Source organism: Rhipicephalus sanguineus, chromosome 7 (assembly GCF_013339695.2).
Source record: "Rhipicephalus sanguineus isolate Rsan-2018 chromosome 7, BIME_Rsan_1.4, whole genome shotgun sequence".
Classification (NCBI taxonomy): domain Eukaryota; kingdom Metazoa; phylum Arthropoda; class Arachnida; order Ixodida; family Ixodidae; genus Rhipicephalus; species Rhipicephalus sanguineus.
Genome location: NC_051182.1, coordinates 3,866,423 through 3,889,443, shown reverse-complemented (window position 1 = coordinate 3,889,443; position 23,021 = coordinate 3,866,423). Strand labels below are relative to the sequence as shown.

The following is a 23,021-nucleotide window of genomic DNA, read 5'->3' as shown; positions in this document are numbered from 1 at the left end:
TACACGCTGTACACTGCTAGCGGTGAACTGGGCGTTGGCCGTCGAACAGCTGACAAGTGGTCAAGCGCGTCACCTTTTATACAGGCGCTATCGAACATTCCAGCGATATCGCTGGTGGCGGCGTTATCTCTCGACAAAGCTGAAACATTCGCGTGCAGCGCGCATTTTTAACAAAACGATCTACTACAATCGCGAAGCTTCTCGAACACTGCTTCGCGGACAGCGTAGAGCATTGATAACCGTTCTTGTGGTCAAACCCGAATACATCAAAATAAAACAAGCAGGGTGCGTGCAATAAGATACCACTTTGTAGCTGTCAACTTTATCGCTTCGCCCTTGCGACAGAACTGTGACATTTTTTTTCACCTCTTACTTGTAGGAAATGACTGAAAAACGTTGTTTCTCTCTTGCAGGGGGCAAAACGCTTCAAAACTCTTCGTTCGCCTTGGTGTCCTGGACAGGAGCGCCTTAGAAAACTCTCCCATTCATCAAAACTACTCTGTGGACAAGGTAATACAAACCAAATGCACATAAGGAAAGGACAATAGCACGAAAAAATTTGGGCAGGGGCGAAGCATGTAGGGAAGGGTGTTTCAACTCCACTAACGTGAAACCTGTGGAGGGGCGAAGCATGCAGTGTGCGCCGGTGTTTCCAACAGCAAAATCACTGCTTAAGGGCATTGAGAAACAAGAGAAAGATTCGACACAGATACCCGCAGTCCGCTTTTAGTTAACGTGCACGCCGCGAATCTTTATTAGATGCGAAGCATCTTATGGCGGAGTTCAATCCGGTGGTTGTGGTGGTGGTGGTGTGTGGCGTGACAACCATTACTGCGCATGCGCAAACCCTCTCCCCACACCTCCTCTCCCCCTTTCCCTATCCACTTTCCCTCTCCACTCCCCTGTCCCCTCTCCCCTCCTCTCCTTCATTCACCCTCTCCACTCCCCTCTCCACTTTCCCTCGCAAGGCGCGCCCAGCCCGCATGCGGCGCGTCGAAGCGCTTGATTCTCCTTGCCTGGAAACGCGACAATTCTGCGCGCAGATTCACCCATCTGTTCGTACTTATGATGTGTAGTAAAGATAGTTTGTGGTTGGTTGGTGCCTTAGCTATCATCTCGCGTTTTATAAGCGACAAATCAAACACTGGGGCCGGCATACATGTATGTAAGAAATTCTATTGCGGCACCTTACGTGCGAACAGCTTTCTGGACCTAGGACCTGTTTTGACAATGTGAAAAACCTAGCACTGCGCATTGTATTTGAGTTCATAAGTGTGGGATGAGTCGCTCGCACCAGGCAAACAAGAGGCAGAACATGTCAAACGCAATGCTAAGAAGTCTTTACAGCTGTCGTTTTTCTTTTCGGATACGGTAGTGTTTGTTTACAAGACGAATTTCGGAAAATAAGACGCTACATCAAATTATGAACACACAACACGGCGGAGGCACTTATTTGCTAAATACCCCCAGCGTGCATTCCTTTAAATTACGAACTGCGTTCACGCGCTCCTATTGCCTCCTCACGTAAATATCTCTTAGGGGCAAAGCACCTTACGGTCGAGGCATGTGCCGTGTCCGGCGAGGCGGCGGCGTGTCTAGTTTTGCATGGAGTCCGCTAGGGGCGCTGCGGTGCACAAGGGCGTATCATAATTGAGACAGAACAATATGAAACACCTAGAAGCACAAACCCTTTATACTAGTCGACGATATCAATGTAGAAATTGTTGACCTTAGGACGTAGCTGTGTCGTCGACGCTCACTGTCCGCTGTCATGGTCGTTAGAAAACCTTTGCTATAGTCGAAACATATGTGTGCATCTGAATCAAAAAACGGTTTACAATAAACTAACAGCAATCGTAATTTTGACGAAACGATATAAAACACCTACAAGCACAAACCCTTTATACTAGTCGGCGACTTCAACGTACACACAGTGGACCTTAGGACCGAGCTTTGTCATCGACTCTTTATGTCACTAAAATACACGAGAGGACGCTGCGGTGCAAACGCGTATGTAAGCGCGTTCCAGTCCACACATTCTCTTTCTGTCATGGATGAAAACGAAAATAAACTTGAACGCCGTCGACTGCTGTTTCAGACAGATTACTGAAAGACTGGACAAATTGCGTCAATTGCCGCCTGTCAAAGCCAATGAATTGTACACTTCAGAGCTAACGAAGTGTACAAGTGGTGCCGGGAAGTCGGAGGACTCTTTGGGTCTTCGATAAAGTGGCATTACATGGTATACTGTGCACACGTGGTCACTCATTTGCATGCTCGAGTGGGCAATGTACGGGAGATTCACGGTTACCCGAATGATCCCCCGGTGCTACGCCCACTCATCATCATTCATAGAACTTGTTGTTGGGCTAGTTGATCACGTGTCATATTGAAGAAATTCGGCGCAACTTGGCATTCACCCGAAAAAAATCACAGCATATCCACGTCGTGAATGATGATGAGTGGGGCGAAGCTCCGGAGGGAATCATCAGTAAGCCGTGAATGTTCTGTGTAACGCCCCAGCAATCATCATATAAAGAGTGAGAAACATTGTGTGTATATTACAAACATCAAACTTTTATTTTTCTTAATTAGATGATGCTTGGCTTGCGTTGTCCCTTCATTATCACTGCTTTATGGTCCGTGAAATGAAGGGATAGCGGTTCCTGTACGGGTTGCTATTGGAAATTTGAAAATACTGGGTCTATACACGTCCCTCGGATGGTCGTTAGTTTCATATGATCAAACGACGTGCACGCGAGAGCATATTTGGCTGTCATATGTTGTATTAACCACTCATTGTTCTTTTCGGTAATATCGAAATTCACGTCACCAACTAACACAAATGGTCTATTCTTGTACTTGTTATAATTACACAATGCAGTGTCAATGAATGTCTTTATATTCCCACTCGACAAATTGGGTGCAAAGTACATGGCCATGATGATGCATCCATCAAAATCGATGGCAGCATATTCACCGTTGTGGCTCTGTGTCGTTGGTAGTAGTTTCAGATCTTGTGCCTTTTCTGTTTGACGTATGCGGCCACACCACCTGCAGGACGCTCTGCATCATCGATGCACACGACTGGAACGTATCCTTTGATATACGGTCTTTTGGCGTTCCACGTCTTGGTAAGACAGAGAACGTCCACCGCAGTAAGTATGGAGTCCCATTCCACATCGTCTACAAGCTTGACATAAAACCAGCTAGGCTTACATGGTAGGCGGGAAACTACAGAAGGCAACAATAAGTAAAGAAAACATAAGAGAACGGCAATCTTTTGCCAACACGTTCGACCACTGCAAAGTTAACGGCTATCTCGTAGGTGGGTCTCTGTAGCCTTGTCTTCCATCCGGCGACTCCGAGGGAAAGAGAAAGCGCGCCAAGAGGGAGCCTCATGGCGCCTTACTTCTGAAATGTTGTCTTCGGGCGTCGTTGAAAACACGAGACGTAGTAAAGAAGAAAGAACGCCACACAGGCGAACACGCACGAGAGTCTCATTCGTCAACGTCGTCTTCTTCTTCTACTGCATGCCAGAGCGCGCTCTTCTCACGAACTAGAGGTCGCTACTACAAACAAACAAACAAACAAACAAATAAACAAACAAACAAACGGAGGATGGACAGACCCACGGCATAAGGAGGTTCGCCCCTAAACCACTCACATTCGCCCACCCTTCCACTCAAGAACACACCCCACACAACGTGCTCACTATCAAATTTTTATTGTGCGTGACCGATCATCCTGACCGATCATCCGTGACCGATCATCCTCGAGTGAATGCAAAGTTGCGCCGAATATCATCAATGACGTCATCATTCACATCGTGGATATGCTGTAATATTTGGTTCCATCGCGCGCGCGTCGCGCACATAGGTCTTTAATTGAAGACTCTTCCAGTGTGCTCAGTTTATGAGATGTTATGGTGGTAGTCCTATTGCTAAAATACACTGTTTTGTTCATGGGAGAGCAAGGACATTTTTCATGGTTAGTTGGCTTACGGTAAGCTCGCGAACGCACCTTCCCGCGTTCGTCACTGACTGGGTGAGAAAAGCGGGCAGGTCTCTCCCTCAGTAATGAAGCCTCCAGATGCAAATAAAGGTTCTTAATTTCCATTGATCACACATTTATAGCTATTTGAAACAAAGAAAACACAATTATTGTAGCGAATCAAAAGCGCTCTTTCTCGTTCACAAATTTCCACATAAGATAAAACAGAAACAAAGTAATCATTGCACATTACATCATCACACATTTTTAAGAATTTATTACAAGTAAAGGCACTCATCCTTCATAATCACAACTACATATATAATAAGAAAAGACATCGAAACTGAAGAATCATTGCACGTTGCATGATAAATACGTAAAAGAGGTAGAAACTCTTTCTGAGCTGCTGACACATTTAAAAGACACATTAAATTAAAGCAGTCATTGCACATTACATCCTTGCACGTCTTTTACTATAAACATAAGAAAGGCTAAAACGAAACAAAGTTATTGCACGTTTGTAACGGCATCTCTCATTGCAATACTCCTGCTACCAGACTTTCATGAAGCCAGTCGTTTGCTCTCTGCTTCAGTATTGGATTGCTTTACTAGAATGTGCATTCTCGTTCGCAGAAACAACTGCACAATCCTTCTGGGCAATTCATGGCGTGGCGGAAAACAATTATCAGTAAACAGAGATGACACTACTGTCTCCTGAAATGCTAACTTTGTTCTTTAGGAGGTCTAATTCATTCTTCCTAAAGTATGCCTCTGAAAGCTCAACAACCTGCAAAACTGCTGCTGAGGCAATGGCAAGTGTCATTTTCTCTTTCGTGTAACTTTTCAGTCGTTGAAGCTTGCAAGCATTAGCCTCGTCGGTGATTGCAGTTCGGCAGTCTTGGCAGGCCAAACTAATTTTGATGCACCGAACAACATACCCAGCAAAGTAGGTCAATGACTCCTGCTCTAGAACATCCATATCGAGCATGTCGTCAGGGGTGTGTACAGAACCTACCCCATCATGTTTGCGCTCACTATTGCACATTTCTGCAAGCATGAAACCGTCAGCATCAGCATAACTACTATCTTTGCTTGATCGTAAAAACAAGGATAGAGTGAGGGTCTTCAATGAACTGCGAAATTCTAACCCCCACATCGCCCGCCGTTTGAGGTTTTCCTTTCCACGAGGAACAGAAAAAAATGGGCAGATCGCACGCAGTGTGGGAATCGATGTAAGGCGAAGCAGCCAGCAAAGAGCTGCATATATCGTCTTGGTGGTATTGAGGCTTATGAAGTCATTCATGTCGCGACATCTAGTTTGCTATATATCGCGAGATGGTCATAAATGCATGCGTGTACAATCTGGTATATGTCATGCTAATGAAACCTCTATTCTGCTACATATATACGATGCGCATTAGCATAGGAATTTTGATATTTTGGTGTATATCAAGCTAGCAAAACGGCCGCCAGTGCACCATGAGCGTGGCATGTAAGTCATGCTGTACATGACATGCGTGTAATGATTTTCATGTTAACCCCTGTTATTTTGTTCGTAACACAGTCACGTCGTGCGATACCAATTTTGGTGTATATCAAGCTATCGAAACGGCCGCGAGCGCACCATGAGCCTGGCACGTAAGTCATTATGTACATGACATGCGTGTCATGATTTTCATATTAACACCTGTAATTCGTGTTCGGCACACAGTCACGTCGCGCAATACCAATTTTGGTGTATATCAAGCTAGCCAAACAGCCGCGACCGCACCACGAGCGTGGCACATAAGTCATAGTATACATGACATGCGTGTCATGATTTTCATATTAACTCCTGTTATTTGTGTTCGTCACACAGTCACGTCACGCGATACCACTTTTGGCGTATATCAAGCTTGCGAAACGGCCGCCAGCGCACCAAGAGCGTGGAATGTAAATTATGCTGTACATGACATGCGTGTCATGATTTTCAGTTAACACCTGTTATTTGTGTTCGTCACAGAGTCACGTCGCGTGATACGGATTTTCTTGTATATCAAGCTAGCGAAACGCCCGCGATCGCACCACGAGCGTTGCACGTAAGTCATGTTATACATGACATGCGTGTCATGATTTTCTTATTAACTCCTGTTATTTATGTTCGTCACATAGTCACGTCGCGGGATACCAATTTTGGTGTATATCAAGCTTGCGAAACGGCCGCCAGCGCACCATGAGCGTGGAATGTAAATTATGCTGTGCATGACATGCGTCTCATGATTTTCATGTTAACACCTGTTATTAACACGAAAGTGTTTTATGCCGGGGTCCACCAAGTACATCCGTCACGGATATGACGTTGATAAAATGGACGCCAACGGGTGAGAAAGAAAAAAAAACGAAGAAAAAAGATCCCCCGATGGGAATCGAACCCAGGACCTTGCGGGCGCGACGGCAAGCGCCCGACCTCGGCGCGAACGCGCCTTATGTCTTCCACACATTCTCTTTCGCACGGTGCTCTCTGTTGGCGATGTAGGTAGGCGGGGCGGTGCCGCCGTCTGTGAGAGGTGAAAAGAAGTAATGGTTCACGATCGACATTTACTAGCGCTTATTCCGAGATTGCGCGCTATATCGGTGGTCATGGTTAAAACGTCTCGGTGTGCGTGGGCGCGCTGGCATCGCCGAGGCACCCTTGACGCAGTTCGTTCTTTGCCTTTCGCTTCGTGTTAGCGTGCTTCAGCTCATCGGAGTAGTGGAGCTTCCACATGCACCAACGGGATTTCTCCGCCGCCGACTGCTTCCATTGCGATAGCACCGACTAACAAAACTGCTGCAATAAGCGTTGCAGAAAGGACGCGATTTCGACGAGTGAAGCTTGTGCCTTGGTGGAGCGAGACCAGCGCCTGCGACACAGAGGGCACAGGGACGGACGCGTTTGCCGCTCAGGCTACGAACCTCTACCTCCCGCGTTGCTGAAGCGCAGTGTGTGGTAGTGAATGCATGAGCGCAGGCGTCAGTCACCCATTGCTAGAAAGCGCACCCCGTGCCGTTTCTCTCCTTAATTGACGACGCCTTGAAGAAGTGCATACCGGGTACCAGTGTTGATTATGAGATTGTTGATATCATCCTTACGCGGGATTCACGATTTGCTGTGCCCAAATATACGTTCACAACGTCAGCTACCACAACAGTTTAATCATGATCACGGGCGTTAGTCGTCTGGAGACGTGCCGTCAACATGGATGCATCCGCTTCAAACGGTGCTATAGCGGCCAAACACGAATATGCATATTGTACAAGCTCTCATATATCACTACACAATAAGCACTACTTCTGGGAAGATGCGTTTAACTTTCATGTTATACCGATTCCTATGACGGAGGGATCAGCCATTTTTGTGTTCGTCACACAGTCACATCGCGTGATACCAATTTCGGTGTATATCAAGCTAGCGAAACGGCCGCCAGCGCACCATGAGCGTGGAATCTAAATCATGCTGTACATGAAATGCGTGTCATGATTTGCACGTTAGGACCTGTCACTTATGTTCGTCATACATTCTTGTCACGCCATATCAATCTTGGTATATGTATACCAAACTAACGAAACGGCCTCAAGAGCACCAAAACAGTGGCATGTAAATCATCTCGTTCATGACATGGATTTAATGATTTTAATGTTATGACCTGTCATTTATGTTCGTCACGCAGTCACGTCGCGAGATACCAATTTTGATGTACATCCTAATAACGAAACGGCCAGGAGAGCTCAAAGTCGTAGGCGGCTAGATAGATAGATAGATACGCTCAAAGTCGCAGATGGCAATGCTGTTCGAGCAGCCAACAGCGCAACAAGTTGGCATCTGGCTGCAGCCGATGGCGTCTTGCAGACTAAAAAGCTATAAGAGCCTGCGATCACGTACAGCGCACACGTGCGGCGGTGTTTCTACGCCCAATAATGGCATCGTTTTCCCGAGACAGCGCAAGAGACGGAGGGGTCATCGGAGATAACTGTCCGGCCTGGCCCAATAGGAGAGCACAAAAGCGCGAAGAAGAGAGGAGAGACGCCGAGGGCGGGTGGACATCCTCCCTTTCGTTTTACATGCGAAGCATTTCTTAGCGAACTTCTGCGACTGTGAGCGTATCTATCTATCTATCCATCTATCTATCTAGCCGCCTACGACTTTGTGGTCTCCTGGCCGTTTCGTTAATGGTATGTATACCAAAATTGGTATGGCATAACATGACTGTATGACGAAAATAAATCACAGGTCATAACATGAAAACCATGATATGCATGTTATGAGTGGCATGATTTACATGCCACGATGTTTATTCATTTATTCATAATACATCGGACATTACATGAGGGGTGGGCGAACGAAAAAAACCGGCGGGTCAGGTTAGGTTTCATGACTTGAAAGATGGTCTTCAATAGCAGTTTTGAATTGAGCAATGTCGGTGATGAGGGCGATATCGGATGGAAGGGCATTCCATTCTCCGGCAGTATGCAGGAAAAATGAACGTTGATAGGTGGTCGTATATGCACGTGGTAGATACACAGCATTTCGGTGCGAGTGGCGAGAGGAACGATGTGCAAGAATTATGATTTCGTTTCCTGGAGGCAGCGAATGGAAAAACCTAAGAAATAAAATTAGACGAGCAGTCTTGCGGCGAGAAGAAAGTGAGGGGAGGCAGAGCTGGGATTTCAGGCGGATACACTTGACCTGTAGGAATAATCGGAAAGAATGAACCTGGCAGCGCGGTTCTGGACCGATTCAAGAGAATTGTTTATATTGCCACGTGCGTTTCTTTATTACTTTTGCCGTATTCGGTTTTCGGGCACAAAGACTGTCAGAAACGCTCAGCGCGAACCGCGCCTCATTGTTCGAGAACCTTCGCGATCATTGCAGATCGTTTTGTTAAGATTGCGCGCAAGACGCGCACACTCGAGCTTATTCTAGAATTTGCACGACAGCCAGCGATAACGCTGGAATATTCGACGGCACACGTTTAAATGCCGACGCGCTTCAGCGCTGGTGAGTTGATCGACGGTCGACGATCTGTGCGCCGCTATCAGTGCATACCGTGTGTATTGCTGTAAATTAACTTTCCGTTTCCCGGCCACAAGTTCGGCCAAATAAACAGTTTCATCTTGACAACGCCGACTGCTGTCTTCGTCGACGTCACGACCACGGGACATCTGGTGGAGGTGCTGCTGCTTCCATGATCCGGACACCCCCGCGAAGCGCTGACCCAAGCCCGAGCCGCGAGGAGGACGACGGCAAAGAAAACCCGGATCGTCGAACAAGCCGCAGGCAGAAGGGACTACCGCCAGAGCACGGGCTCCTTCCCGAACAAACCAGGCAGCCCCAAGTCCCAACACCGAACGCAGCGACGAAGACCGACCCCGTGCAGCCTTCGCCAATCCTACTCCGGCAGCCCAAGGAGCCGCCAACCTTCCGCGGGTCGTCATTCGAAGACCCGGAAACCTGGCTCGAGACTTTCGAAAGGGTCGCAACATTTAACAACTGGAACGCCCACGACAAGCTGCGCCATGTGTACTTCTACCTGGAAGAAGCAGCAAGGACATGGCTCGAGAACCGGGAGTCCACGCTTCGAACCTGGGATCTCTTTCGCAGTGCTTTTTTGGAGACGTTCACGAGCGTCGTCCGAAAGGAAAGGGCCGCAACCTTGCTGGAGACACGGGTTCAGCTCCCGAAAGAAAACGTGACCATCTTCGCGGAAGAAATGACCCGGCTGTTTCGCCATGCTGACCCCAACATGCCTGAAGAAAAGAAGGTTCGTTTCCTCATGCGAGGAGTAAAGGAACAGCTCTTCGCTGGCCTTATGAGGAATCCGCCGAATACCGTCCAAGAATTTGTCTCCGAAGCAACAACAATCGAGAAAACGCTTGAGATGCGAACAAGGCAATACAACCGCAGCTTCTAGACCACAAGCTACGCCGACGTTCAAGCGCTAGGATCCACCGACCTGCGTGAGACGATTCGTGCAATCGTGCAAGAGGAGCTGTGAAAACTTCTACCTTCGTCGCAACCTCAAGTAGATTCCATCGCCGACGTCGTACGCCAGGAGATCCAGCATTCACTCGGTGCGCCTCAGCTAGTAGAGCCGCAGGCGCAAGTTATGAGCTATGCTGCTGCAGCCCGCCGTCATGCTCCTTCTCTACGCTCACGCCAAGGCGACACACCGCCGCAGTACCGTCGCCAGACGCCGCCGCCACCACCGACGCCCTACCGTCCACCTGCCGGCCAGACGCCGCCGCCGCCACCGACGCCCTACCGCCCACCTGTCGGCCAGCGCTACACCCCGAGGAAGACCGATGTCTGGCGCGCCCCTGACAACCGCCCGCTCTGCTACCACTGCGGGGAGGCCGGCCACACGTACCGCCGCTGCCAGTACCGTCAGATGGGGCTACGCGGATTCGCCGTCAACGCGCCGCGCCCGCAGCTAGGCGAACGGCCTCGCGACATCGACGACTACCTCACCGGAACACAGTGGCAAGAACGACGACCTTCCCGCTCGCCGTCGCCCGGCCGTTACATGTCACCGCATCGCCGGCAGTACACTGGCCCAAACCGGGGCCGATCGCCTAGCCCGTATCCGGAAAACTAAGGGCAGCAACCGATGGAGGTGCGGTTGCTGAACGACGAAATGCTGAAGATCCTCCGCCGTCGACGACGCCGCCGCGACGAATTTCCGAGCCCCCGCCACACGCTGAACGACGTCCTGAAGACGATACTTTGCGACCGGAAGCAGACCTGACGACGCAACGCGGAATCAGCGGTGCAAACCGACGTAGCCGTGACCCAACGCCGCGACGTAACCGCAACGCAAGACGGCGGATTAGCGACCTCGACGTTCTGATCGACGGCCACAACGTCACCGCTCTCGTCGATACTGGAGCCGACTATTCCGTCATCAGTGGGCCATTCGCAGCACAGTTGAAAAAAGTTAGGACTGCTTGGGAAGGCCCCGAGATCCGGACCGCAGGAGGCCATCTGCTAACGCCGATTGGTGTCTGCACGGCGAGGGTCACTATTAATAACCGGACTTATCCTGCGAGCTTTGTAATCCTACAAAACTGCTCCAGGGATGTGATACTTGGAATGGACTTCCTAAGTGACCACGGCGCCGTTATCGACCTGAGGTCTGAGTCGATAACACTGACCTCAGACAAAGCGCTCCCGCCCCACACGATGCCAGGCAACCATGCATTGAATGTAATGGAAGAGCAGGTGACCATTCCGCCGCGCTCCAGCGTCACTATTTTCGTCGGCACCGAAAAACCTGCGAACCTTGAAGGCGTCATCGAGGGCGATCAGCACCTACTCCTGAACCGTCAAATTTGCGTCGCACGAGGTATGGGCACCGTGCATACGTTAGGAGCCGCCACAGTCGCGCGCTGCCTCCAGCGCCAAAGCGGCCACGGCAGCAGATTTGGCGGGATGGGGGGGGGGGGGGGGGCAGACGACACAGGCGGCGGCCAGCCACTGCGCCGTGTTTTAGTGCTTCGCTTGAAGCGTTCTCTTTCCCGTTCGCTTCCAAAAGACGTCAAATTGTTATCAGCTGTCAGAGAACGTAGCGTTAGCGCGTGTGCTTCTTTTCGCCAGAACTCGTGTATCCTCAGGCGAACGCGGCATCATAAAATGCATTAACTGGGGGAAGACAACGGAGGTGACGAGCCTGCTGAGCGAAACTGCGCACGTGTAACGCGGGCCGTCTCACTCACTAAACAATCACAGCTTATCACCCTCGAGATAACGCGGCAGCTTGAAACAGGCAACACCAGCAATCGCACTGTCACGGCCGCTGAATGAAAAAAAAAAACGCTTTCCATCGAACGGCCATGGCACTGCATTCGCTGCGCCGACTTATTCAGTGCAGCCGAGTTCGTCGTCGCGGCTCGTGTTTTGCTGCCATGGCACTGCAAAGCGTGCCAATTATTATTACGTTTGGATTCAGAGAGCTACGTGATACAGATAGTTTCTTCCGAGGAGCTAACCTGAAGAAGGGTAGGGAACTCCTCGAAGCGGGTCACGTTCACGGAGTCTTGGAAGAGGTGTTGCTCGGCAGATCAACAATCACGGGCAAATGCAACCCCAGAAAAAAAAACCCATCTATTTACAAAACTCACTTTTGTCGTCGACCGAGTTCGATCTGCCGTTCACGCCGATTCCGTTCATATTCTCTAAATGGAATCCGGTAAAAAACGCGTGCCCAGAGAATTCCTGTAGGGGTTATTGCACCCAACAACGCAGCAATTATTCCTGGAGTTCGGCATTCCTACGAACAGCGGAACCGGCACAAAACGAACTGCCCACGAAAATACCTCGCGCCGTCACAGCGGGAGCGAGGAGGGGTGCAATCGCGGAGCGATGTTGTATGCTATGTTATTCTTATCGTCCACCACATGCGGCTGACTGATCGCGTTGATAACGCGGACGTACCGTCGCTCTGGTCACTGGCCAAGCGCGAGAAGCACGAAAAGTGTAGTCATCGTAAAAGGCATAGTTCCTCGACTTCACCCTATTTCGAGCGCGTCAGAGCATCCCGCCCAAATCTGCGCTTCTTGCCGCTAGGGACGCCGAGCGGAGTTACGTCTGCACGGAGCCTATAGCCGAGCTGCATGACGGTAAAGCAATGGTAGTGCTGACAAACTTCAGCCACGAATATAGGCACCTCAACTTTGGTACGACGGTTGCCTACATCGACGAATGTGTAGCCGCCAGCGATGCTTTCGCCCTCTTCGATGCCGCCGATCCTGCTTCGACGAATAGAGTTCCCGAACCAGACTTTGACGTCAACCGGAACCTTCCGAAGGCCAAGCAAAACCAGCTCAAAACCCTGCTCCTGCAATACAAGGACTGTTCTCGTCGTCATCGCGGGTCCGACAAACGCCCCTTGCGAAGCACCGCATTATAACAGAAGAAAATTCTAGACCACTCCGTCAGAGCCCCTACAGAGTTTCTACTCGAGAGCGCGACGCGATAAAGAAACAAGTCGACGAGATGCTACGCGACAACATCATCCAGCCGTCCAAGAGTCCGTGGGCGTCACCCGTGGTGTTAGTGAAGAAAAAGGACGGGACACTGCGCTTCTGCGTTGATTATCGGCGCCCGAACAAAATCACGAAGAAGGACGTGTACCCCCTCCCACGAATAGACGACACCCTGGAACGACTTCACAACGCGACGTACTTTTCGGCGATGGACCTCAAGACCGGCTACTGGCAAATCGAAGTCGACGAGAGAGACCGAGAAAAGACTGCCTTTATAACACCCGACGGCTTCTTTCAGTTCAAGGTCATGCCTTTCGGTCTTTGCTCGGCACCTGCGACGTTCCAGCGTGTCATGGACACCGTACTGGCCGGATTGAAGTGGCAGACGTGCCTTGTGTATTTGGACGACGTCGTCGTGTTTTCCTCGACCTTCGACGAGCATCTCCGGCGGCTTGAGGCAGTACTTCAAGCAATCAAGGCCTCTGGACTGACCCTGAAGCCAGAAAAGTGCCGATTCGCGTACGACGAGCTCTTGTTTCTGGGTCATGTGATCAGCAAGTCTGGAGTGCGCCCAGACCCGCGGAAAACAGCTGCCATTGCCGACTTCGCGCCACCCACCGACAAGAAGGCCGTGTGCCGATTTCTCGGCATATGCGCCTATTACAGACGCTTCGTCAAAAACTTTTCACTTATCGCCGAACCACTGACGCTTCTCACGAAGAATAACGTGGAATTCAGGTGGGAAACGGCGCAAGTGCAAGCCTTTCAAGAACATAAACGGCGCCTGCAGACGCCACCCATACTTGCGCATTTCGACGATTGCGCCGATACGGAAATACACACCGACGCAAGCAGCGTAGGACTCGGTGCCGTCCTTGTGCAAAAGACTGACGGGCTTGAAAGGGTTATCAGTTATGCTAGCCGGTCACTATCCAAGGCAGAAGCAAACTATTCCACAACAGAAAAGGAATGCCTTGCCATCCTCTGGGCCACGTGAAAATTTCGCCCCTACCTCTATGGCAGGCCCTTCAAAGTTGTCAGTGACCATCACGCCTTATGTTGGCTAGCTAACTTGAAGGACCCTTCAGGTCGTCTCGCACGATGGAGTCTGAGGCTTCAAGAATTCGATATTACCGTCGTGTGCAAGTCCGGACGAAAACACTCTGACGCCGACTGCCTCTCTCGTGCCCCCGTCGACGCGCCGCCGCAAGACGACGACGATGACTGCTTCCTCGGAACTATAAGTGCCGAAGACTTCGCCGAAAGGCAACGGGCCGACGCGGAACTGGGGGGCCTTATTGAGTACCTAGAGTGCAAGACCGCCGTTGTTCCGAAGGTATTCAAGCGAGGACGGCCGTCGTTTTTCTTACGGAACGGTGTTCTCCTCAAGAAGAACTTCTCGCCCCTTCGAACCGACTACCTTCTCGTGGTGCCCTCATCATTGCGACCAGAAGTCCTCCAGGCCCTACACGACGACCCGACGGCTGGACACCTCGGTGTTTCGCGCACGCTCGCCAGAATACAGGAAAAATACTACTGGCCACGCCTTGCTGCCGACGTCGCCCCCTACGTTAAGACTTGCCGAGATTGCCAGCGACGGAAGACACCGCCGACCAGGCCAGCGGGACTTCTGCAGCCAATCGAACCACCTCACCGGCCGTTCCAGCAAATCGGGATGGACCTACTGGGGCCGTTCCCGACGTCGACTTCCGGCAGCAAGTGGATCGTCGTAGCAACTGAGTACCTCACCCGCTACGCCTGAGACAAAGGCCTTGCCCAAAGGCAGTGCCGCCGAGGTAGCCAAGTTCTTCTTGGAGAACATCGTCTTGCGTCATGGCGCCCCAGAGGTCCTCATCACAGACAGAGGTACCGCCTTTACTGCGGACTTAACTCAGGCGATCTTCAAATACAGCGAGACGAGCCACCGCCGCACCACCGCCTACCACCCACAGACCAATGGCCTCACCGAACGTCTAAATAAGACCATCGCCGACATGCTGGCAATGTACGTCGACGTTGAGCACAAGACGTGGGACGCCGTCCTTCCGTACGTGACCTTCGCCTACAACACGGCCGTCCAAGAAACAACGCAGATGACGCCGTACAAGTTGATCTACGGAAGGAGCCCGGCGACGACGCTCGACGCCATGCTACCAAACGTCACCGACGAAGAAACTCTCGACGCCGCCGCTTACTTACAGCGCGCCGAAGAAGCACGACAGCTCGCCCGCCTACGGATCAAGAACCGGCAGACGACTGACAGCCGCCGCTACAACCTTCGACGACGCCACATGGAATACCAACCCGGTGACCGTGTATGGGTACGGACGCCAATACGCCGACGGGGACTCAGTGAGAAGCTTCTTCGACGGTACTTCGGACCGTACAGGGTACTTCGACGCCTCGGCGCACTCGACTACGAGGTTGTCCCTGACGGCATTACGAAATCTCAGCGGCGCCGTGCACGATCTGAAGTCGTCCATGTCGTGCGCCTCAAACCATATTACGCGCGCTAGCAAATCTGAGGACTGTCATTCTGCTTTATTATTGTGCTTTCTTGTGCTATTGTTTATTGTACTTTGTTGCTTTATTCTTGTTATTTATTGTTGCATGCATCGGCCTGTTCTGTTTTAAGCATCGGGACGATGCTTTTTCAGAGGGGGGCATTGCCACGTGCGTTTCTTTATTACCTTTGCTGTATTCGGTTTTCGGGCACAAAGACTGTCAGCAACCCTCAGCGCGAACCGCGCCTCATTGTTCGAGAACCTTCGTGATCATTGCAGATCGTTTTGTTAAGATTGCGCGCAAGACGCGCACACTCGAGCTTATTCTAGAATTTGCACGACAGCCAGCGATAACGCTGGAATATTCGACGGCACACGTTTAAATGCCAACGCGCTTCAGCGCTGGTGAGTTGATCGACAGTCGACGATCTGTACGCCGCTATCAGTGCATACCATGTGTATTGCTGTAAATAAACTTTCCGTTTCCCGGCCACAAGTTCGGCCAAATAAACAGTTTCATCTTGACAACGCCGACTGCTGTCTTCGTCGACGTCACGACCACGTGACAATATTAACTTGGTGATTGTCATAAATAGCAGAGGCATATTCTAGTTTGGATCGAATCAACGTTTTATATGCAAGCAGCTTAACTGCAGGGGATGCTCATGATAGGTTACGGCGTAGATAACCTAATAGGTGATTGCAGGAATTAGTTGGAGAATTTGATGGGCCCAGGACAGATCACTAGATATATGTACTCTTGGCATTTAAATGTCTTGCATTGGGTTAATGTGTTGTTGTTGAGAGAGTAACAAGGTGCCGCATAGGTACGGCGGCAATGAAGGGACACGTGGGAGCACTTACTGACGTTGAGGGACATGTACCATTGGTTGCACCACGCCTAGATTTCAAGGAGGTCATCCTGGAGAGAGGAGGACTCTGTGGAATTTGTTATTGGACGATACAGGACACAGTCATCTGCAAGAAGGCGTATATTTGATTATACATTAACAGGAAGGTCATTAATATATATGAGAAAGAGTAGCGGTCCAAGTACGGAGCCTTGCGGCACACCAGATAAAACAGGGGATAGAGACGAGGAAAATGATTTGGTGGAAACAAATTGAAGGCGATCGGTGAAGAATTCACGTATCCAGTTAACTGTGCCGGGGTGTAGGTTTAGGTGCGAAACTTTATGCATGACAAGAATGTGGGATAATTTTATGCATGAGAAAAATGTGGGTGCTCTTGCGGCCGTTTCGTTAATTTGATACATACCACAATTGGTATGGGGTGACAAGAGTGCATGAAAACATAAGTGACAGGTCCTATCATGAAAACCATGACATGCATGTCATGTACAGCGTCATTTACATGACATGATCTCCGGGCACTCGCGACCGTTTAATTAGACGGATATATACTAAAATTGATACGACGAGACATTTCTGTGTGGCGAACATAAATGACATGTGGTAACAAGAAAATCATGACGTATGTAATTTACTCCTTGACATACATGCCCCGCTCATGGTGCGCTTGCGGCGGTTTCGCTATCTTGAGATGTACCAAATTTGGTATTCCACGAGGTATCGATCAACCAAAGGACCAGGCAAGATTCCGTACAGGCTTCTCAACAATAGACCATATTCATACTATCGATCAGGTGATAGAGAAATGCGCGGAAGACAACCAACCCCTATACATAGCCTTCATGGATTACGAGAAGGCATTTGATTCGGTGGAGACATCAGCAGTCATGCAGGCACTGCGGAATCAGGGCATCGACGAAGCCTGTAAAGAAACTATCGATCAGCGAAGGAACCACACAGACAGCCGTTCATCGTTCCAACTTCTTCTCCTTCTACTGCAGTGCTCGCCTGCACGCGTTTATTCCTTTTCTTTTTCAACATACTTCCGCCCCCCCAGTAGTGTCGCTCAATTCGAGCTTGTACAATTTCTGTACTGGCTTTCTTAAAAACTTTCCGTCTTGGGCTTTCACCCGGCAAGCTCGGATTATGCCATCTTGACTCGGGTAAACGTCTGTGACTCGCCCAAGGGGCCAAACACCTCGAGAAATGCCAGGCTCTTCGATGATTACCACATCATCTACTCGTAGACAGCTGCTGGGATGTGCAGGGTATAGGTGAAGTGCCCGCAGTTCTAGCAAATACTCTTTTTTCCATCGCATCCACAGGTGATCTATAAGCTTCTGTCTGTGTCTCAACTTCTTGCTGATGTCACTTCGAGTAGTCTGAGGACTTATGGCATCGTAGTCATTGTTGGGCCGCTCTGGAGAAGCTAGCAAGGAACGTCCAACAAGAAAATGCGCCGGACATATCGGAGAAGGCTCTTTGGCGTCCGTATACGTGTAGGTCAATGGTCTTGAGTTAACAACTGCTTCAACTTCCAGTAGCATCGTCTCGGTTTGTTCGCTGGTGAGTTTGCTCTTTCCCATCACCTTGCGCAACGATGGCTTCACTGTTCGGACAAGCCTCTCCCACCAACCACCCCACCAAGGTGCACCCGGAACGATAAACTTCCATTCGATGCGATGGGTCAGTAGGAAAGACGCGAACGGAGAGCTCTTCATGACATTCCAGATGTTCCTGAGGTCCCGTGATGCTCTCTTAAAGGCAAGAGCGTTGTCGGAGTACAGCGTTGCTGGTACCCCTCTGCGAGCCAGAAACCGGCGGAACGCTAGTAAGAAAGCGCTTGTCGAGATCGCACTCGTCAGTTCAAGGTGTACTGCTCTCGTCGTCGCACAGGTGAACAGCAGGATGTAAGCTTTCGATGCATCACCATGTAGCTCCTGTTGCTTTATATATAGTGGACCTGCAAAGTCCAATCCCACTACATCAAACGGTCTTGACGAGAGAAGCCGGTCCTCAGGCATCGGCGCATATTGTACGTTTCCAGGTTTCATGTGGTACCTTCGGCAGAGGAAGCAAGCATTAATGATTCGTTTAACTTCTTGTCGAGCGCGGATAATCCAATAACGCTGTCGTATTTGCATCATAGTGCTTGCCACACCACCATGCAAAGCTTTGCAGTGAGCCTCTGTCACTACCAAAGCCGTGAAGGGATGCCTTTGTGGTAGTATGACCGGATGCTTTTCGTCATACGTAGCGTCGATTCTTTCAAGTCATCCGCCAAGCCGAAGCTGTCCGCGTTGGTCCAAGAAAGGGTGAAGATCGAGCAGCTTTGAGTGTTTTGAGAGAGTGTCTCCAATTTGAAGCTGTTCGACGTCCTTCGCGAATGCTTCGAGTTGAACTCGTTGTACCCAAAACCTTTCAGCCTTGCATAGCTCCAGTGTCGAAATTGGTTCGCTGAGCGATGTTTGAAAACCACGGCATCGATCCACAAAGCGGAGGACCCAGGCGGTGACGCGCAGGAGCTTCTGCAGATTGTTGTGCTTGTTTAAATCAATCACAGGGTGTAATTTCCTGGATGATGCTTGAAGAAATACATGTTGCGTGTCAATCTCTGCCTCTTCGTTGATCGGTGTGCACTGGTTCGGTTCGGTAGGCCAGTTTGATTTCGGCTGTGAGAACCATTCAGGTCCATACCACCAACAGCGACATGCACGTAGAGTGTTCAAAGGTATGCCCCTAGTCAGTACATCTGACGGGTTGTCTTCACCCGGGCAGTAGCGCCATAGCACTGGTTCAGTAGCTTTTGCTATTTCAGTCACTCTGTGTTTTACAAACTGACTCAACTTGCTATGGTCACCGCGGATCCAGCTCAATGTGATCATAGAGTCAGTCCACATGACGCAGTGGAAATCTTTTGAATCCCATGAGGAACAAATGTACTTTAGCAATCTGGCTCCCACTACCGCGGCCATAAGCTCGAGCTTTGGTAGTGTTAATGTCTTAATAGGTGCCACTCTTGACTTCGCTACTATCAGTGAAGTAGCCGAGTTCCCGGCTTCGTCGAATGCTCTCAAATAGGCACATGCTCCATAAGCCTTCAGGCTGGCGTCGACGAATATATGCAGTTCAGCCTCTTTCACTGCTCCATGAAGCCCGTCTCTCACGCAGCGCGGAATCTTTATGTGGCCAAGCTGAATCACGTCCGCACACCAGGCTGTCCACTGCGTCTTGATCTCCTCGGGTAATTGATCATCCCAGGAACGGCCTAAAACCCAAAGGCGTTGAAACAAAAGCTTCGCTGTTACGGTGAAAGGCGATAGAATACCAAGCGGGTCATAAATTCGAGAAGCAGCCTTCAGTAGAGTACGTTTCGTGTCGGGCTGGCCAGCGACTAAATATTGTGCCACAGATTTGGAAGAAAACTTGAAGTGGTCCTTTTCTATATCCCATTGCATTCCCAAGACCGCAGCTGCTTCTCTGGATGCTCCTTCTACTTGCTCCTCCTGGTTGTCGAAAATGTTCTGCAGCTGATGGTTTTTGGTCTTCCACTTTCTGAGGTTCATGCCTGCATCTCTCATGACTGCCTTTGACTGTTCATAGATGCGCAGGCCTTCATGGAATGTCTCCGCACCCACCAATAAATCGTCGACATAAAATGCCTTCTTCAATGTAGAAGCGAGTGCTTTATCTTCGCACGCGTTATCCAAGTGGTAGTGTATAGTTGCCATAAGCAAAAAGGGACTTGATGTTGATCCAAACGGCACCCGTGTCATGCGCCATTCGACAAGCTTGCTGTGTTGGCTTATGGGAGTAGTATCAAACCACAGAAACCGGAAGGCATCTCGGTCAGTCTCCTGGATCTCAATTTGTAGGAATGCCTTTTCGTGTCCGAGTTTATGGCGACCGGGAACCACCGAAAGCGAAGGAGGACATGCAACAATTCGGGATTGAGGTTCACTCCTTTGTCCAAGCAATCGTTAAGGGATGGTACGCCTTGAGTGTGTGACGATGCGTCAAACACTACCCGCAGTTTGGTAGTTAACGATTCCTCCCTTATGACTTCCCGATGTGGCATATAATATATGGCCCGATCCCGATCCAGAGGGCTATCCTTAGGCACCACTTCAGCGTGACCCAACTCCAGATATTGCCGGATGACTACGTCGTATCGCTGCAACAGTCCTTCCTTCGTCGATAGCCTCCGTGTTAGTCTTTGTAGACGTGACAGCGCGATTTCCCGGTTGTTTCCTAAAAGCGGTTTCTTATCTTCTTTCCAAGGCAACGCCACGGTGTATCTGTTGCCTTTCTTGCTAATCGATCCACGGAATCCTGCAACAGACTCATGGGACGGAGATTCCCCCGAATCTGTAATGCCCATGGCTTCTAGTTGCCAAAACGATTGCAAGATCTGTGACGTTGTTTCGTCATCACCAATTGCTTGTACTTTTAGAATGCAGACCATGAGGCTGGAGTCGCAGTCCAGAAAGGCTTTTTGCTGACTGGGTCCTTGTAGCGTCCATCCAAACGCTGTGTCGATCGCTACCAGTCCTGGAACTTCTGCGCTCTTTACAATTTCTCCAGACATTACTTGCCAAAGATGGTCAGCTCCTATCAACAAGCTGAGGCCATTTTCCGTCTCCGCGTCGAACTTCTTTTCGTCCGCGATGAATTTCCCTTCGAGCCGCAGGTTCTGAAGGAAGTGGCTGTCAGCTTTCGGGGAAGCAATGTCGTGACAAATAACTGGGACAACAATTGCACGCACTATGCGGGTGTCGGAAGAGTGCTGGCTGCGCAGGGGAACTTCTACAACCTTCCGTCTTTCCGCAGTACTTGGTGATGCGCAGCCAAACGTGTTCAGTGCAATCCGTGTTTCTCCCAGTACCTGCAGGTGTAACTTCCTGACGAGCTCTTCCGTGACGAAGGATCGCTGGCTGCCTCCGTCGAGAATCCCTCGGACATATCTTGAGCTGTTATCTTTCACGACAAAGGCGCGAAAGGTCTGCAAGTATACTTCCCTATCATTTATCTCGCTCCCGCTCAGTGAATCCTTGTCGCACAGCATAACCGACTCTGATGACACCATTCCTACTGTGCTTCCGGAGGCGTCCACTGGTCGAGGTGTCACTGTCATGTTCTTCCTGTAGTTAGGGTCGCACATGCTTGATGCGTGCCTCCCATGACAGCTCGAGCACGTGAGTTTGACTTGGCAAGACCGTGCCGGATGACCTCGTGACGTGCATCGATAGCAGCGGTTGTCCTTAGTCAGCATCTCTTTCTTAGAAGTGACAGAGAGGTCGGCGTCGCAGGCGCGTGTGCCGTGCTTCTTCGATTTGCAGAAAAAACACTCGTTCCAGTTGCACGATGCGCTGTGTAGTACAGAAGCGGTGCTGGTGCTGCTGCCTCGAGTTCGCTGTGCACGATCATCAGCCGGTCGCTCTGCAAATGGCTTACACTGCTCCCGGCTTTCTAGTTCGACGCGTGTAAAGGTAAGCAGCTCCTTTAACTCTGCATCCGATGACGCAGCTGCAGCGGCTGGCTCGAAGACGTTTGCAGAAGACCCGCTTTCCCTTAACGCTTGACTGCGCTTTCCACGTGTATAGGCCAAAACGATGTCATACGGCAATGCTTGCTGTAAAATGTCGATCAGCATCGCTGAGAAACTGAGCGTGGGAACGTTTAGCGCAGTCAGACACCTGATGTCGAGCTGCACGGCATCGTAAAGTCGCCTGAGGCCTCGAACGTCGCTTCCTGACTTCACGTGAGGGAGACTGCGAAGCGCTGACAGGTGGTGTTGCTCTATCCGTTTCCGATCTCCGAAGCGTTCTTTTAGCAACTCTATGGCGTCTGCGTAACAGGATTCGGAAGTCGGAAAACCAGATATCGCCGCTGCCGCTTCACCCGCAAGGTAATGCCGTAGATAGAAAAACTTGGTCGTAGTTGATAGAGCGTTGTTGAGATGAACAGTCTGCTCGAACTGCTCCCAGAAAGCTGACCACTCGTGAATGTCTCCTCTAAATGTTGGCATGCCAAGGTTCGGCAGTCTCGGGCCAATCCTGGTCGGAGCATCAGGAGCTGATGGCGTTGCGTTCTGAGGAGCAGTCGCCGCTGTACTGTTTCCGCGTTGCAAATCGGCTACTCTGCATCGAATCTCGGCGAGCATGCTAATGGCTTGGTCGTTGTACTCCGCCGCCGCTACGTACTCCGCTTCGAGCTCCTCGTCAGCTAGGTGCTCTTCTAGTGCATCATTAATCTTCGAGAGCTCGCTGTTGCTAGCCGACAAACGGTCATAAATACCTGTTAGCTTGGGATTGTCCGCGGTAGGATCCGTCAGCAGGGACCGTGCTTCCTGTATAAGCTTGGTATTCTGGGCTCGTCGAGCTGCGCGCTTGGTCTTTAGGCGATCCATCCGTGCAGATGTCGAAGTGTCGGGCCCACGCTGATCACGAGCGATCCGTTGCGAGTCCTCGCCGCCCGCAGAGCGACGCGGTCGAGTAGACGGTCCCCTTGAGTCGTGCGATGAGAGAGACGTGTCCGCACGAGGGTTTCCGGCACCAAAATGTAAAGAAACTATCGATCAGCGAAGGAACCACACAGACAGCCGTTCATCGTTCCAACTTCTTCTCCTTCTACTGCAGTGCTCGCCTGCACG

General features: G+C 50.4%; 1 protein-coding gene across 1 annotated transcript in view; it reads left to right on the top strand.

Annotated features, from left to right (window-relative positions):
- LOC119399273 (phenoloxidase-activating factor 2) overlaps positions 1 to 23,021 on the top strand; it is a 239,389-nt gene that overhangs the window by 174,471 nt on the left and 41,897 nt on the right. Inside the window, exon 5 of the mRNA XM_037666088.2 lies at positions 414 to 510. Coding sequence (XP_037522016.1) covers positions 414 to 510 — 97 coding nt within the window. The remainder of the gene's footprint in view (positions 1 to 413; positions 511 to 23,021) is intronic.